The sequence below is a fragment of the Zeus faber genome, assembly GCF_960531495.2.
Source record: "Zeus faber genome assembly, chromosome: 21".
NCBI lineage: Eukaryota > Metazoa > Chordata > Actinopteri > Zeiformes > Zeidae > Zeus > Zeus faber.
The window spans coordinates 11,025,018-11,042,517 of NC_137208.1; the positions used below are offsets into that span (position 1 = coordinate 11,025,018).

The 17,500-nt window shown below is 45.1% G+C and overlaps 1 protein-coding gene across 1 annotated transcript in view; it reads left to right on the plus strand.

Annotated features, from left to right (window-relative positions):
- Positions 1-17,500, plus strand: part of grm8a (glutamate receptor, metabotropic 8a) — a gene marked incomplete at both ends in the record, with an annotated part of 156,893 nt that overhangs the window by 79,254 nt on the left and 60,139 nt on the right. Inside the window, one exon of the mRNA XM_080022051.1 lies at positions 13,783-13,983. Within this exon, the coding sequence (XP_079878177.1) occupies positions 13,783-13,983 (201 nt within the window). The remainder of the gene's footprint in view (positions 1-13,782; positions 13,984-17,500) is intronic.

Here is a 17,500-nt window from a genome sequence, read left to right on the forward strand (position 1 = left end):
TACACTTTCCATGTATTTATGTATTCCTCCTACAAGCTGTAATGTGTAGGCTAAAATTACACATATTTCACTGAAGGTATGAAAGTGAAGAGTGCCGTGCTCTCCGTGTTGTAAAGAATTTTCTACAATTGCGGCTTCTATATATAAATGAATGTATGATATGTGTGTGTGTGTATTGTCACTGAGGTCCAATATTCCGCATGTAGAGTACATCCCTGCACAAAAATGAGTGGAACCGATAGACTGGCTGTTAATTGTGGATGCACACATTGAATTCTGTATTTGTGATAACAGTCATGCTTCCCAGGGCTGAGAAGACTTTTATTTTAAAAAACTCATCTTTAAGCTCCCTCAAATCCGATCGTCCTATGCGAGACTTGAAAAAAAATAAAAAGAATAATGTAAGAATAAAATATACTTGTAAGGGTAATTTATTTATAGATTGGCGCGCTGGCTTGTCAGAGAGGTGCATGAACCATGTCAGCCTGTTCTCGGAGGGAACCGAGGGAAAAGCAAAGTGACAGACACCTTGTAATCCATATGAAGAGTCACGGGCTCGCAGGCGACGTGCAGTCAGCCCGTGACTCTGTGCGAGGGTGTTGAAAATGTGCAAGTCAGTGTTCATCCAAGCAGCACATTCACACCTGTTGCCAAAGTTTTGAATATATTTATATATATTTATACAGTATACTGTATATATATATTGAGGTACTTGTTAAAAAAATGTGAGGATGCTTTCAAAGAATGCCATGGAGAGTTTTTATTTACTAATTAATAATATACAAAGTGCGGTAAAGACAAAAAAAAAAAACCTTTATCAAATTAGGATTTGGTGTCTTTATAACAGCTGCCTTTAAAACAGCCCCAGTTCTCCCACACCTGTGCCCCGCTTTCAAGGCGCTCGGCAGGCAGGCTGTTCCAAGCGTCTCGGAGAACACCGCCACGGGTCCCAGTCGCCCGCGTGTTATCACGTGACCACAGACCGACTGGACGGTGTCGAGGTCAGGGCTCCGTGGGGGGCCCGCGCCGTCTGCCCCAGGGCTCCTTCTCCTTAATGACGCTGAAGAGAGTTCTGTGGGTTTTGGGGGTCGTTGTCATGCGACAGGCACACTGATACACTAATGCAGAAGATAGGAAATAACCGTCTAAGACAAAATTTGTCTTTGACGGTTATTTTAAATCTTCTGCATTAGTGTGTCGGTGGCAATGTTGCTGTGAAACATTTAAAGTGACTCAAACTTTTTGCACAGAACTGTATATATATATATATATATATATATATACACACAGTATATATATATACATATATATATATATATATATTTTTTTTTTCCTTTTCAGCAAAGAAAACATGCTCCAAGCTGTCACTATATAGTACAGTATAGCCCCCTCTCTCACACTCTCTCTCACACACACACACACACGCACACACACACACACACACAGACACACACACACACACACACACACACACACACACACACACACACACACTGAATCACCTGCCTCATATACTTTGCACATCTCCAGAGTATAAACCAAAAGCCACCAAAAATATCTGTGCGAAAATAGATTTGGTGATATATTCGGTTTTCTGCCGAATGAGCAAAAATGCAGAACACCTTTACTCTACACGTGATATTGTTTCCCACGACGGATGACACATTCAAACAATGCCGGCAAAACCTCGCACTGTTTATATCTGCAGAGTCGCCGTCTTCCCTTCCGCGCTCCGTCAAACCGCATGACCGCTCCGTTCAAAGGTCACGCGGGTGGAAAGGCGTCAGAGAAAGCCTCTGACAATAACGGTTAAGCGAAAGTGCGGCTCGGCCATTGGAACAGGCCGTCGTCGGGCGGAGGTGTCGGCATTAAAACGCCGGCGGAGGAGGACGCGGTCGGATCATCCCGGGCGCCGATTGCAGCAGGAGAAAAATGGTCGGCTCGTTGGGGAATACAGAATCAGGCGTTTACCGGCTGAGCGCGGCGCCGTGTTCGTGCGCCGCGCGTTCTCTCTCATTAATGCGGTGGCAATCTGGCATCGATCGCAACATCTGCTTCCCAGGCCGGAGAAATCAATGAGCTCCCGTTATGCCGAAGTCGCCGCTTTTCCTGGGCTGGCGAGACGCTAAACAGCCGCCACCGCCAGCGTCATGCCGCCTAATCACGCTAATCACGATGATTTCCTTTTAAAGAGCAGAAGACATGGAGCAGGTGTCGCCGCTGAGTGGGAGCCGACGCGTCTTTTCCTTAAAAGCGCGGCGCGGATGCATTTTGCCCGCGCGGGGGACGGCCTGTTTTAATTGGCTTGTTTTTGCCCTGTGTTTCCTAAAATCCTTGGCCACTCTGCCTGGCAATTAATTTTTTTGATTTTTTTTTTTCCGACATTTTGATTGTCGGTAATAATAATACCGACAATCAAAATGTCGGAAAAAAAAAAATCAAAAAAATTAATTAAAGTCGCTGTCCTTGAGGTATTTTTTTTCACTTTGGTTTGACGGCGAGCCAAACTCCATTCAAATCTGGCACAATAGTGGTGGTGTAGCTTTCCAAGTTCCCAAGTTTACTCACCCTTGTCAGGGTGAATAAATAAATTCAATTATCAGATGAATTATGATGTCTTACTCTATGTGGTGGCCTATCAAAACAATACATGATATTTCATTTATTTTATTTATCTACATATTGGAAAAAATAAAGCGACATAAACTTGCCAATTTAATAATGCCTTTGATATGTAGGATAATATGCTGGTTTGTACTGTTCATTTTGCTTTGGTTTTTCACAGCTCTGTTACAGGAATTGACTATTATGTATTTAGATGTATTTGCTGGCAAACGTGTTCTACTTGGGAAGCTGCTTTGATGGGGAGTAGAGCTCTCGGGTGATTAATCCTGTAAAGTCCTTGGATACAAAGATAACGTTCACAAAGTACGTCCGCGTGAAGCCTTCACCACGGTATCAGTTACAGCTGTGTTTTTCTTTACATCTGTGAATGTTTCTGCTTTTGTGCGTCTATGTAAAAGTTAATTAGATCCCCATACCCGCCCCCGCCCCCGGCTTACTGTGTTTTGCACGTCGCAGACGCACATTTAATCACATTCACGGACGACTCGCTCAGAAGGCAACATAAACAGATATTCTCCTAATGAGGCCGATTGGGGAAAAAGTCATGATAGGCCGAGCCGCTGATGACGGAGTATTCCCAATCCCGTGAAAAGGGCCTTTCACCGTCTGCAACAGCTGCTAATTGAGGCCAAGGCTTCAGCTCGGCCTTGTCCCGGCGCTGGTAGCTTATAGATATTCTATTGACCACTGACACACTGACATGACCCCATGAAGCCTTGGTCGAAGGCACATTACATACTTTTCAGCTTCGCACTTCTGGTGTTCGCTAATTTGCGTAAAACGTGATCGGCCAGCACGCAAAAAAACAAAATCTCAGTCCCAGAATGATACTGGAGCAACGATCCTACCAACCAATCACTGACCTGTGCTGTCATTGGTGCTGTGCAAACCAGCGAGAGGGGAAGGTGTACCCCTGCATCCAAAATGGTGGTGCCACTCAGTACTACACATGACATACAGAGTACGACAGTACGGCGACCACGACTTGAAGAGACTCCGCCATTGTCGGCCGCTGTGGCAGAGCGGTGTCATCGCAGTGCATTGTGGGATATCGTTCCGGACGTGCTTACTACACCTTCAGACGATCTCGACTGCGTTCCAGCAGCATGCAATTGGTGGCGCGGCGTGCATGCGACCTGCAACACAGTTTACGTGTTTACGTGCACGACCACCTGCAGTGGACAGGATTGGTGTACCGATGGTTTAGAGTGATCCTAGATTTGAATCCCAGCAGGGGGAAATCCAAAACAATTTGAATATATTAATATAAATGTTTTAGATGCACATGGGTGAGGGATGATTTAAATGTGTTATTAAGTGAGGGATGAAAAAAAATGAGGGAGAGTAGAGGTTGAATCCGGGTGACTCTCTGATGTGTTTGTGAGTAGTACATCCCATAGCGGCGCAGCATGTTAATGGGGGGGGGGGGGGCGCCATTTTCACCATAAATGGCTTCCCTCAAGGTTGCTACATTACCTCTGATGTCCATCATGTTGCTGATTGGATGGATGGACTAATGTGTCGTAACTCAGGTGACACAGGGAACAGACTTGCTAAAATTGCACTGCTCAAACAAACAAAAAAAAGACAGAGAGATAGAGAGAGAGCGAGAGTGAGAGAGAGACAGGATCTAAATTAAGACCAAGCCGGTCTGTCCCTGTAATATAATACTCTTAATTGGTAAGATGTAAAGTTACTCTTGAGTTACAATAACAACAACTTTTTCAAACGGTCAGCAGGGCTAATTTTTCTTGTATCCTGCAGTAAAGCGAGAGAGAGGGGGTAAACACGGGTGACGTGGCGATAAAGAGTGTAGCAGAGAGATATAGAGAGACGGACTGGACTCAACCGATCCAGGCGGACAAATACAGAACCGGGCTGCAGAGGTGTCTCCGGTGACACTTTACACCGTCAGTCTTCAGCAGGTGAGACCGACCGGTTACCACTCCAGTGAAAGGTTCCTGTTTTCTAATCTCCTCCAGGAGGTTATGCTTGTCTAACTGCAGTCACAGAGGACCCTGAACGTGCGTGCGTGCATGCGTGTATGTGTGTGTGTGTGTGTGTGTGCTTGTATGTGTGTGTGTGTGTGGGAAGGGGATATTGTTGACTTGCCGAGTTGCTTTAATAGGCAACCAAGTCTGTGAGTGTGTGTGTGTGTGTGTGTGTGTGTGTGTGTGTGTGTGTGCGTGCGCGCGTGTGTGTGTGTGTGTGTGCGCGCGTGTGTGTGTTTGTGTGTGTGTGTGTGTGCGTCCGTGCGTGCGTGCGTGTGTGTGTGAGTGAGATTCTTTGCATTAACAGTGACGGATGGACCACTCAAGTCTCAGTGATGGGACTGCCTGATGCAGTCAGCTGCACACTCCCACCTAGACAAGCAACAGAGAAAGTCTTTACACACACACACACACACACACACACACACACGCACGCACAACCTCATACGCGCACACACACACACACACGCACGCGAATGCTCAGTAATCCATCTTGAGCAGAGGGACACACTGCTCAATGTGGTCCTGTCACACGGCTGCCATTGTTGCTGACAAAGACACAAAGACACATGCATGCCTACTCACACACACATGCCTGCAAAAACGTCGATACACACATACGCATACACAAAGCAAAGCGCACATGTAAAAACGGCAGATTCATGCACTCTCTCTCACACGCACACGCACACGCACGCACACACACACACACACACACACACACACACACACACACACACACACACACACACACACACACACAGACACACACACACACACACACACACACACACACACACACACACACAGACACACACACATTGTCACACGCACTAGCACGGCAATTTGTGAGAAGTGCTCACACTCGTTGCGGTGGTGTCAGGATCAATGTTAAAGGACGGGGCCAAACGGAGGATGCTGTCAAAGGCCATTCTCTACGCTTGGCTTGTGTTTTTCAACTCCGCCTCAGCCCGGCGTGTTGCTATGGTTACCTCGCTGCAGTGAAGTAAAAATACCGTTCCCACCCTCGCCAAACTAAAATACAGCACACAATGGAATTCATTCATGCTTTTCTGGTCCGAGACGGGTTTGGTAAACTTGACTACTCGTTCGTTTTGGGATTAACTTGTTGTCAACCCCCTATCAAACTGGAGCTTTAAAGGCCCAAATTGGAACCTCTGCACCAGACATAGAAGCTTGTTGTCTCTCACCTTTCACCGAGCGTCCAAGAAAAACATGTTGAAAGACGTAAAACGAGTGGTCAATTCCCATTTATGAAGTACAGCTGAGAAACAGTGGATTCTACTCAGGGTAGGCAGTACCGCAAAATTTGGTTTCAATCCGATACCAAGAAATACCAGGGCCAGATCGTTGATATCGATAGTGATACGAAGGCCAAACAGGGCGTGGCACTCCAACTAGGGTGTTGGAAAGGATTTCCACATTCACCACATGAAGAGTGACGGGCATTCTAGCGGTGGGCAATATATTTCCTCATGCTCGCTTGAGCATGAGGAAATATATTGCCCACCGCTAGAATCTACCAGAATGATGGTTTAAGTTGTCTCTATGTTTGTGTTTGTGTGTATCTGTATCTGTATCGTGTGTGTGCGTGTGCGTGTGTGTGTCTGTGTGTTTGTGTGTGTGTGTGTGTGTGTGTGTTTACGTGTGTGTGTTCTTTGAGGTCTTGTGTGCAATTATTTGTGCGATTCTGTTGACCTTGACCTATCCCCTCCCTTTCTCTCTTAGATACATTTAATATGCACAGCGTGTGTGTGTGTGCGCCTGTGTTTTATGTGTGTGTATGTATGTGTGTGTGTGTGTGTGTGTGTGTGTGTGTGTGTGTGTGTGTTTGTACAGACCCCTAGGGGTCTGTACCTGTTACACTGCTGTCACTGCTCCTGATTGAGTTTGGAGATTGAACATACACACACACATATACACACACACACAAACACACACACATACACATACACACACACACACACACACACACACACACACACACACACACACACACACACACACACACACACTCACACACACACTGGTGTTTCTCGGGAATGCTGATGAGAGGCAGGAGAAATATTCTCTCTATGTCGCTTATCCTGATTCCTTTCCACCTGCTTCTGCCTTCTGTCAAACTCTCTCTCTCTCTCCCTCTCGCCTCTCTCTTGGTTTTTAGCCTAAATACCATCGGGTTTCGGTGCAATGCTTCTTGAAAGAATAAACGGGCACTTTGTTTTTCCGTGTGGGCTGGTTTGAGGAGGAAAAGGGTGGTGGAGAGTAAAGGCTGGTAAGCGGAGGAGTGTATGGGGTTTGTTTGGATCTCCATTAGGGGCAGTGGAAGATACAGGGAAGAAGCGGTGATGAAGAATGAATGTGAAGGATGGAAAGAGACACCTGCGGAAAAAAAGATGAAGTGTGATTTCAAGTGGATATCCATAACATCGCCTGTGTTGGGTCGATTACACTCTTAAGTTCCAAAATTCCATTCTGAACCGCAAGATTTTTTTTTCTCTCAACATCCGGATTCACCCTCGTCGTGGCGGACCCCGCCGCCAACAATGGAATCAGCATTTAGAGGAGCTCATGCATACCACAAGTGATGTTTCATGGCTTTGTCTCTCAAAGTGTCAGCTAAATAAAGTATCACATATGGGATTTTTTTGACAAGATAATCTTACATATTACCACTTTAATGTCTCAATCCTTCTGCTGCTGTGTGCTTCACTGGTATCTTATGCTTCACATGTCTGACATATAAAGTACCTTTTTTTTATTATATGTGTTTCATATGCTGTATGCAAAATATATATCAACCTAGTTACAATACGAGTATAACAATGGAAGATTCAAGAGCTTTTGGTTCCAAAGAGGTGAGCCTGGATGAAGATGCATTCATGAGAATTAGTACAGGGTTCTTGTATTGTAACAGCAGATATAATAGCCAGGACTTCTACTCTGTGAGGTAAGTGCTGGAGGTACGTAAGTTCAGGTGAGTTCCATTTAGGAGGATTTAAATGTATATTTAATACAACACAGTCAATTAATTCTATTATATAATTATAGAACCCAGAATCACGATTGTGGCGCCTCCCCTTGCGGCTGCCTGCGTGAGCACCTTGTGTCGATTACGCACATTTTGGTATGTTTTAGTATTTTTAGAGCTTATAGAGCTTATTGTGCGTAATCACCAGGTGTCATGACATTTCACTGCATATATGTATGACCGTATGTATATGTATGTGACAAATAATCTCTTGAACTTGAACTTGAACTTGATATTGTATCGTAACATTCACTCCACCACATGACACACACACACACACACACACACACACACACACACACACACACGCACACACAGACATTGAATCGGATGACTGATCTTTACGCACGAACATATTAACATGATTCTCGCCTCCTGTGCATTCTTGTCCAGTCGTGTCGACCAGAATCTCATTCCCCATTTTATATTCTCTTATATTGATTATTCATTTCTACCGTGGCTGATTAGGCGGGTGGCTCAGTCACGAATACAGAAACACAGTTAAAGATGAAAGCATTTGGTGCATATGCGTGTGCATATGTGTGTGAGGGGGAGGTTCGTCTCTTTTCATGTCATCTCTGCTCTTGTTCTCCATCTTCTTTGTTAAAAAACTTGTACGTGACCGTGCAAATGTTTGTGCATGTGTTTACAACAGCGCTACGGACGTCTGTCTTTTTGAGTGTGTGTGAATGAAACTGTCGTGTTGTGAAAACGTCGTTGAGTATTGTATCACCTACTTGCGTGTTTTGTGTGTAATTCAATTGCTGCAAGGAAATGTGTGAATTTCAAAAGGTGTGTGTGTGTGTGTGTGTGTGTGTGTGTCTGTGTGTGTGTGTGTGTGCGGGCCCCACACAATGCTGTCATCTCCCTGACGTCTTTAACACGCCTTTGATAAATGAGAGAGGAGCTAATTAGTTCACCTTTATGCAAATCTATTCCTCGCCGTCTGAGATCTCTTTGCTAAATTATAAAGGACTCTAAACACATAATTCCCAGGCAGGTATTTGTAAATTGCAGTATTTGTAAATTGGTCCATTTGTGACTTTGAGGAGGTTTAGAAATAGTTTTTTATCTACTTCCGAAGAACACAAAAGAAAAAAAAACCCTCTCCTCCGAAGGGGGGAAGATCGCGAAGAAGGAGGACAATTGGATATGTGTTCCTAATTGATGTTTAATTGAGGAGCTTGTCCAAGCCATTAATGCGTCTGTCCTCCGCGGTGGTATCAATCATTCTGCTTGTAGCGGCCGGCACTTCGCTCCACGACGGCATCCATCACGCTACTTAGTAGCCGCTCAGACGGCTGAACTGTGCTTGTATTGCTTTCCCATTGGAACCTGAGCCCCCGTTCCACTGCGGAAAGTGGGTTTAATGGTCTTATTCTTATATCCTTAAAATGGTCTTCAACGGCGTGAGTCACGTTGTTAAGCTGTGGTAAATTAAGCCGCGGACAGAAACCAAGACCGTTGAAACTCACACGTAAAATGCTGTGGACGGACGTAGTCTTCAACATTTAGGACAATGACACGTACCATTTACAAGAGGTTTTGAGCTTTAACCCTAAAGAAATGACTGCTGGAATTTTAAGAACGCTTAGTCATAGTTCAGGTCATCTTCGTTTTTATGTTTTTGTTGTGGAGAGTAGAGAGTTGTCCAAACGCAGATACGGCGATTGCTGGCGCGCTCGCTCTCCCGCGGGGCACGACGCGAGAATTTCCAGAAACAGGTCTCCACGCGAAGTGAGCGGGGTGGAGACTCATAAACACATAAAAACTAAATCTCCCGGTGCCTATATGAGGACAGTGAATAGAAAACCCCCAAAAATGGATGAATGCTGCTTTTTTTTTTTCTGTTTTCCTTTCGATGGGTCAGCTTTTATGTGGATTTTTATTTGTAAGTTTTTTTTTACGTGAATTTCAAAGAAAACAAATGACATTTCGGATCATTTACGATCTGCAGTGAGATCGCAGCGCATCGAGGGCCTCGTCAGCGCGGATCCGGGGAACAAATCCCCCGGAAAAAAAAAAAAAAGGGGGGGGGGGGGGGGGGGACAGAAAGAAAGATGGCACAGAGATGTCGATATCTGCCGATTCTTCACGGAGTGTCGGCTCCGTCGAAAGCGTGAACGTTACTTTTTTTTTTATCCGCGCTTGTGCCTTACAGGGTCATATTTCAAGTCACCCAACCCCCCCCCCCCCCCAATTTAAAATGTTTTCATTTTTTGGGACGCAAACCCTCCTCCCCACCAACCATCCACTCAGCCAATCAAGCAGCGTGCGGTCTCCCGCCTCGTCAGCGGCCGAGCGCCAACGGGAGGGTTTTAAGCCTTCGCCGGCTGCACAACCAAACAGCGTGAGAGAGAGAGAGAGAGAGAGAGAGAGAGAGAGAGAGAGAGAGAGAGAGTGAGAGAGAGAGAGAGAGAGAGAGAGACAGGATCTAAATTAAGACGAAGCCGGTCTGTCCCTGTCTTTCTTTTTACTTCCACACTCTCCTCTCCGCACAGTGAGTTTCTGCATCTGCCGCGGCTGCACGCGGCGCTCCACACCCCTGCGCTCGTGTTTGTGTCAGACTTTTCCGTTCTTTTTTCGCAACACACACACACACGCACACACACACACAAACACACACACACACACACACAAACACACACACACGGTTTATAGACATCTCGTCAAAACTATTTTTGAATTGGGATGATATAGACTGGAAACAGCACTGTAACATTTTAGAATCTGATTTGGAGATTAAAGCGTTAAATCCTTTTGGCATTACGAGGACACTTCATGTCTTCACGATCCCAACGTCCTGAAATGCCGGTGCTTCTCCGGGTGTGTGTGTGCGTTATAAACCATGTATGCACACACACGGGCACGCACACACAACGTACGTGGAGTTCTGATGGTACGGTCTCTCGGACAAACACACACACACACAGACACACGCGCACGCATACAGACACACACACATACACACACACGCACACACACACAGGCAATTGCATAATCTAATGCCCTTCCATTTGTACGGGTTTAACGCCTCACGGATGAGAACATAGACACACACACACACACACACACACACACACACATGCATATGCTCTCTGTCGCTCTCTCTCTCTTTCCCTCGCTCGCTCGCTCGCTCGCACTCGCCGCCGTCAGAGATTACGAGACCTGATGCAATGCCAGGAAACAGAGACGCAGTGTTTTCTCACTCAGCGGCGATAATAACCGCCATTTAAGAATCTCAAGGTGCGGTTGCATTTTCTTGCGATATCCTGATTAATGATGCATCATGGCTCAGACGCCCCGCGGGGCCAGCTACAGACGTCCATGTTACTTCCTGAAACCCTGCTCTATATCGCATTTGTACATGCTCCTTTTATTTTTGTTTTTTATCATCGAAGTTTCAAAGCTGGCTTCGGGGGTATCGGGCATTGCAGACGGCTGCACGCAGGTACAATAACAATTACTTATTTCCCCTCACGTGTGCATTCAACTACTTTTGATGGGAGCGTAAGCCTCATGACACATTTGTTGCATTAGTTCCCGTTGCACCCTTTAGGAAACACTTTGGGATGTAGTTCATATTACTTTTAGGCCTTTTAATAATAAGGAAAAAAAAAAAGCCGGCGTTGGATAAATCCGTTTCCGTCAGAACGCTGACTGATACTATTTCTCCGCCAGGAACTGTCGTACTGCAGAACACAACAAAAGTTTTGTCCTTTGAAGAGCGCCATTTCACAGTGGGCTCCCGCCTCCGACTGTAAGACAAGTGAGACACCTGCATCTACTGAAATCTAGAGGTTTTTTTATGTTTTCTTTTGAAGCCCTCAGGTAACCTCACCGTAGGTTACTATTGAAGCAACTATTTTATTTCGACAAAGTCAGCAGGTCCGGCAGAACACCACGGACACATCTCCAGCCTTCTGGGAGTCCAGCGCACAGGGCCAACTGTTGGACCCCTCAAACCACTGCAGAAATCACACGTTCTGACGATAGGACACCGTTCCCAAAAGAAAAAAATAATAAAGTGAAGCGGAAAAAGATGGACAACAAATGAGTTCAAAACAAGCCAGAGGACGAGTGCACTGAATGTGAGAATCACCTGTTTTCCACTCTCATTGCAGGTGGCTGAGTGTCCGTTCCCAGAGTCGAACCGACAAACAGTTGTAATGTTGAAGTAAATAAGTAACGGATTTCTGGACATGGTGCAACGTTTTTCTAGCGTGCATCCAAACTTTACTGGATCCGTCGGCTGATAAATCAGGAAAAGCCTTGAAAGGAACCTGTTACGATTGTACTTTTTTTTTTGACCTAAACCTAATTTTTACGTGCAGAATTGCCCCATTGTACAACATAAGATATCCTCTAAATACTGGGTCAATTTCAAGGATTCTGACGATCGGGTCGACTTCCAATGGTAGAAGGAAGGAGTTTTCCCATTTCAGGCGAGTAGTCACCTCAGAACTAAAGCCAGAACCTGTGCCACCCCAACTCGATCTTATCCCGACACGGCATGTACAGCAAGTCAGAGGTTTAATCCAGTTTCACTTTCAGTACTTCCAAGCCAAATTAAATACTCACATTCCCGCGAGGCATTTCTTTCCCAAAGCAGCCCGGCATGTTCCATGGCCTCCGCTGTGCGATCTCATCTTTCTTGCCTGCATCGCTCGCCGCTCAAAAGGAAAGGGACGTTAATTGGGAGCTGGCACTACTTCTTGCCTCATCACGCTGCCGCCACGCCCGCCTGCGACACCCCTTCAGGCCCTTCTGAAGTCAGGGGCTCCTTCGTCTTCCACCGCGCACACTAATAACATGGACCTGCTACCCCACCGACCACAGCACCGTCACACACACACACGCGCACACACACACACACACACACACACACACACGTACACACACACACACACACACATACACACATGCATGCACTCACACACACACACATAAACACACGCACACATGCACACACGCACGCACGGACGCACGGACGCACGCACTCACGCTCGCACGCACACACACACAAACACACACACACACACACACACACACACACACACACGCACACACAGGACGGCTGGCAGACTCCTATAAATGTGTATTGGATTTCATTCTCAGCGCCCCATTAATTCCTTGTGGACGTCCATATTGATTGAAGGGCTTCTAGTCTTGTTAATCCAACTTGGCCCAGATGGGTTCTGATTCCATTTCTGTTGCCAGAAGGTTGCTGCAACTTGTAAAAAAGATAAATTATATATATATATATATATATATATATTATAATAATAATAATGATATACAGGGACAACAAAGTCTGCGGAGAGAGTGCCGCAGAGGGAGGGGTGAGAAAGAAAGAGGGAGTGGCAGGAAGAAGAAGGAGGGAATGGGGGGACAGAGGGCACTTCTAGACTTTTCTTATCACTTGTGTTCAGGATGCGTCATGTAACGCAGTGTTTTAAATGACTAAACTTGAAACCTTAATATAAGTACAGACAGAATGAAGGGGGCACGGCTGATTCAACCGATGACATTTTTTAAAGTGGTAATCTGTGAGATTATTTGAGATAAAAAAAATAAATAAAATAAAAATCCATATTTGATCAAATATTTAGCTAGCACTGTGTAAGAAACAGCCGTTCATTGTATTTGTGTTAAGTGTGCTCCTCTACATGCAGTTTCCTGCGTTGGTGGCCGGCTCCGCCTTTCACGACTGGCCTGACTGTACGGCCTCATACTGAATTATTTTAGGTCATTATGGCATTGAACACACTGTCGGACCATCCTCCTTCTCCCGAAGTGTTTTTTACTCTCACGTCACCTGGAGCTATCGGCCTTCCTTCTTTTTGTCATTCAGTCGGCTCTTTGTTTATTTCTTTCTTTCCTCCAATACCTTTTCCTTGTGTTGCTTCCTCACAATTTATTTCCCCATTTCTTTGCCTCCCCCCGCTACCTTTCTGCAGTGTGTTGTTTCCCTTTGATTCAATTCAGTTGATTTCCCCCCTTGTAATTTCGTCCACTCTCTGTTTTTCCCTGCCCTCTTTTAACCCGCCAACTCACCCTCTCTCTCTCTCTCTCTCTCTCTCTCTCTCTCCCTCTCTCTCTCTCCCTCCCCAGGTCTGGAGAAGGTCGGCCGGGACTCGAGCTACGAGCAGGAGGGGAAGGTGCAGTTTGTGATGGATGCCGTCTACGCCATGGCCCACGCCCTGCACCGCATGCACCGCGACCTGTGCTACGGCTACCCCGGCCTCTGCCCCAAGATGGCCAACATCGACGGCAAAGAGCTGCTCAGCCATATCCGAGCCGTCAACTTCAATGGTGAGCCGCCCGAAAACTCACAGTTTCCAAGTGGGATACTTGGAAACTGTGAACGTGGAGTCCAGCCCAGCCAGCCCCCTGATCTGTGTTCTTTGTATACTATGTTTAAAACATGATCCAAATCAAATTAATTATTAATTAATTAATTAATTAATTAAGTGATTAATTAATTATGATTTATTAATTACGTTCACTTGATTACACTACAAGTCAAAATGGTTTAATAACCAATGGATATATAGTATTTTGTACCAAATAATGGATACATTAAGTATGGGACTCTCGAGTACAGAGACTCAAAAAGAGTTCCGTAAAATTTGAAGTTTGCTTAGAATTTTATTGATATATCACATTTTTCAAGTTATTATAATACATTTATATATACAGTATTAAAGCTATATATAGATATGCAAAGACATCAGGGCAGAAGAGCATGTGCAAATGCAATTTTCATGCACAAACACACACATTATATCACCTGACATGTAAGGCGCTTTATGACCCGCCTTTCACCCGACCGCCACCTGTCATCATATGCCTTTCTTTTTTCGTCCCTGTTCCTTTTCTCTCCAGTTTCTTCCAGCTCCTACAGGAGGTCATTGACTTCAGCCCGCCCAGACAGTGCGTAGGGTTGACAAACAAACACGCAAAAAAAAAAAAAAAAAAGCCAAGCCCCGGCCGTTTTGCAGAAGGGTGGAAATAACACAACACGATTTTGACATTGAACGCCTCATCGGTTACCCAACACCTCAGCAACTCAACACCGGTGTGACCACCAACACAGCGTAGTGCATTGTTGGATTTTAACCTTGGGTCCGGTCCGGGTGGCGTTTGAGTCCTCTGGTTATTGTACTTGTGCAGGGGTTAGTGCCCCATTGCCTTCTGGGTAGCGCATGGCTGAAAACATGACCTTCATTTTGGTGTAATTCAAACTGGGACTTTCCCCGACCACAAAAACAATCCACCATGTGATTTTGATGGTTATTGGTTTTGATGAACACAATGCCCACCAAATAGGCGACGGGTCTCCGAGAAAGATCGAGTGTTGCTCAGAGACACTCACAAGGAATACAGAGTTAAAGGACCATTACCGCAAAAAAAAATTAAAATCCGGATTTTAGCCCTTTCATTTCTGCCTTTTTTTTTTAAATGGAGAGGTGATAGCACCAATGCATAATTATGCCAAAAAAAAAGAAGAAAAAAAAGGAAAATTTCATTGTCTCTGATTTCCTAAACCCGAGAAATAGAGACAATATTAAAAATATAAAAACGTGAGCCATCATCGGGGAAATGGTCAAGGGTAACGAAATTAGCGTGCTGGTAAACGAGCTAAAACTCTGTGTTTTTCCGCCGGCGTGGTCTTTTCAAAAGCCCTTCCCGAAAAACATGGGCGCTCGTACATTTAAAAAGCAACTTCTGGGGACGTGCGGTTTGCGGATCGACATCCTTTCCAAATGAAGGCTGCTTCGCCGCAACACATCCGTCGCCACCAGTCGGCTGTTCCCCCGCGCCAGGGGTCATGTTTTAATAAAGGCTTTCCTTCTATATTCCTTGCGAGTGCCTTGGGGCGGCAACACTCCCTTCAAGTTTAAGATGCGGTTTGATAACATTTTTACTTATTCATTTTTTATTTTTTATTTTTCCCTCTCAGCATCCGTCTTGGACAAATGTGTTCTTAAATCATGTAGTGTTTATCCACCCTAAATAGATAATGCTGCACTTACCTTCTAATTCCTATTAATCCTGATCATTGGATCATTTGGTGCTGCTTTGTTTGCTTCGTGTCTTGAATATGGATTATGAATCCGGTATATTTAGCCCCTTAGGTTGAGTTTGTTGTGTTTTTTTCCCGGTGTTAATATCCATGATATATTGTTTGGCGCGTGTCTATTTTTCTGTTTGTTTGTTTTGCTGGTTTTTCCAGAACTACATTTGCCGCCGCTAATAAGACTTTTTGAGCACGTTTTTCCATTAATAACGTTTCTCTCCGGGGATTTACCATGACGTAATTTCCGCCTAAATAATACCACAAACCCTCATTTCAATATGCTCTTATTAATCCTGTTTCCTGATATGCCACAACCTGATTTTCCCCGCCTGTTCATTTCCTGTCCTTTTTTCAAATGAATACCGCGTGGAATATTAAAATCGCGGCTTCCGACAAAGAGAGAGGAAGTTTTGTAAATATTTGGAATGGAGCATATAAAAAAAAAAAAAGAAAGAAAGGAAAAAAAGGCCTCTGTGGCTGGTTTGCGAGGGGACGTTTTGAAGCCTCGATTTGAAATTTCAGGATCCGGGCTGTGGGTGTACTGCAGAGTCTCGGCGCGCTGAGATGGGACGAGCGAAACCGGCAGACAGTCGGTGAGAGGGGGAAACAGTGGATTTGAGGAACCCGTCAACCGCGCCGCCAATATGTACCTCTTTTTAAGCCTTAATATCCGCACAAAAATGTCCAGTACTGCAACCACGGCACGCATTAGAAGAATAACGCTTACAAATCCGCGTCTTAAGTCTTTGTATTTCTATCGACAATTTTTTTTTCCATCGACTTCGACTCAGTCTGAGATTCTCTGGAGCCGTAATGGTTTCCAGTTAGTATTTGGTGACTGCTGTTTTGATATTTACAAAATGAACACAAAACTGAATGGCATGATGCTGGGTTTTTGTGTGTGTGTGTGGGTGTGTGCGCGTGTGTGTGTGTATGTGTGTGAGTGTCGTGACAGCGGGCCACTGCTCGTCACTAGAAATAATGTTCCGTGACCAACGGCTTAGTTTGTCGTGCTTTTCGACCTGCTCCGCGTCTCTTCGCGTTGGGTACAGTCATGTCTCCACCGGAGGTCGGCTGACGAAGTAGATCCCAAAAAAATGTCAACAGAACGTGCCATCGCTTCCTGTGAAGTACAAGGGCATCTCCTGTTCCACTGGCCCCTTGGTTTGGAGATAACGGCAAGTTGATGTGAACTGATAAGACGACACACACTGTTACTTCAGAGTGTGTGTGCGCGTGTGTGTGTGAGTGTGTGTGTGTGTGTGTGTGTGTGTGTGTGTGTGTGTGTGTGTGTGTGTGTGTGTGTGTGTGTGTGTGTGTGTCTGTGCACATGTGTGTGTGTGTGTGTGAGTGCAGGGGGGTTGTTATGAAGACTTGGTTGATTTCCCCTTTGACTCGTTCCCAGATAAGCCCTGATGATTGTCGCTTCAGGTCGTCAGAGGCAAAAGTCTCGTCGACTTCCTTTGAAGGAATTCCCTGATTAGATTAGCCCTTTTTATTTGGTCAAGTTATTCATTTGCAAAAAAAAAAAAAAAGAGACGGAAAGAAAAGGCAGCCCCGCCCAGCCGAACAGCAAACAAACCAGGGACGACTGAGATTAAAAACAACAAAAAAAAAAAAAATCCAAGATTTGTGATAAGGAATAAAAAAATGAAAAAAAGAAAAACTCCCTCCAGAGGAACGAAACAGGAAGATCTCGCCGAACAAAATAAAACGACTAAAGCCGCATTCTCTGATCCAAACAAAGAG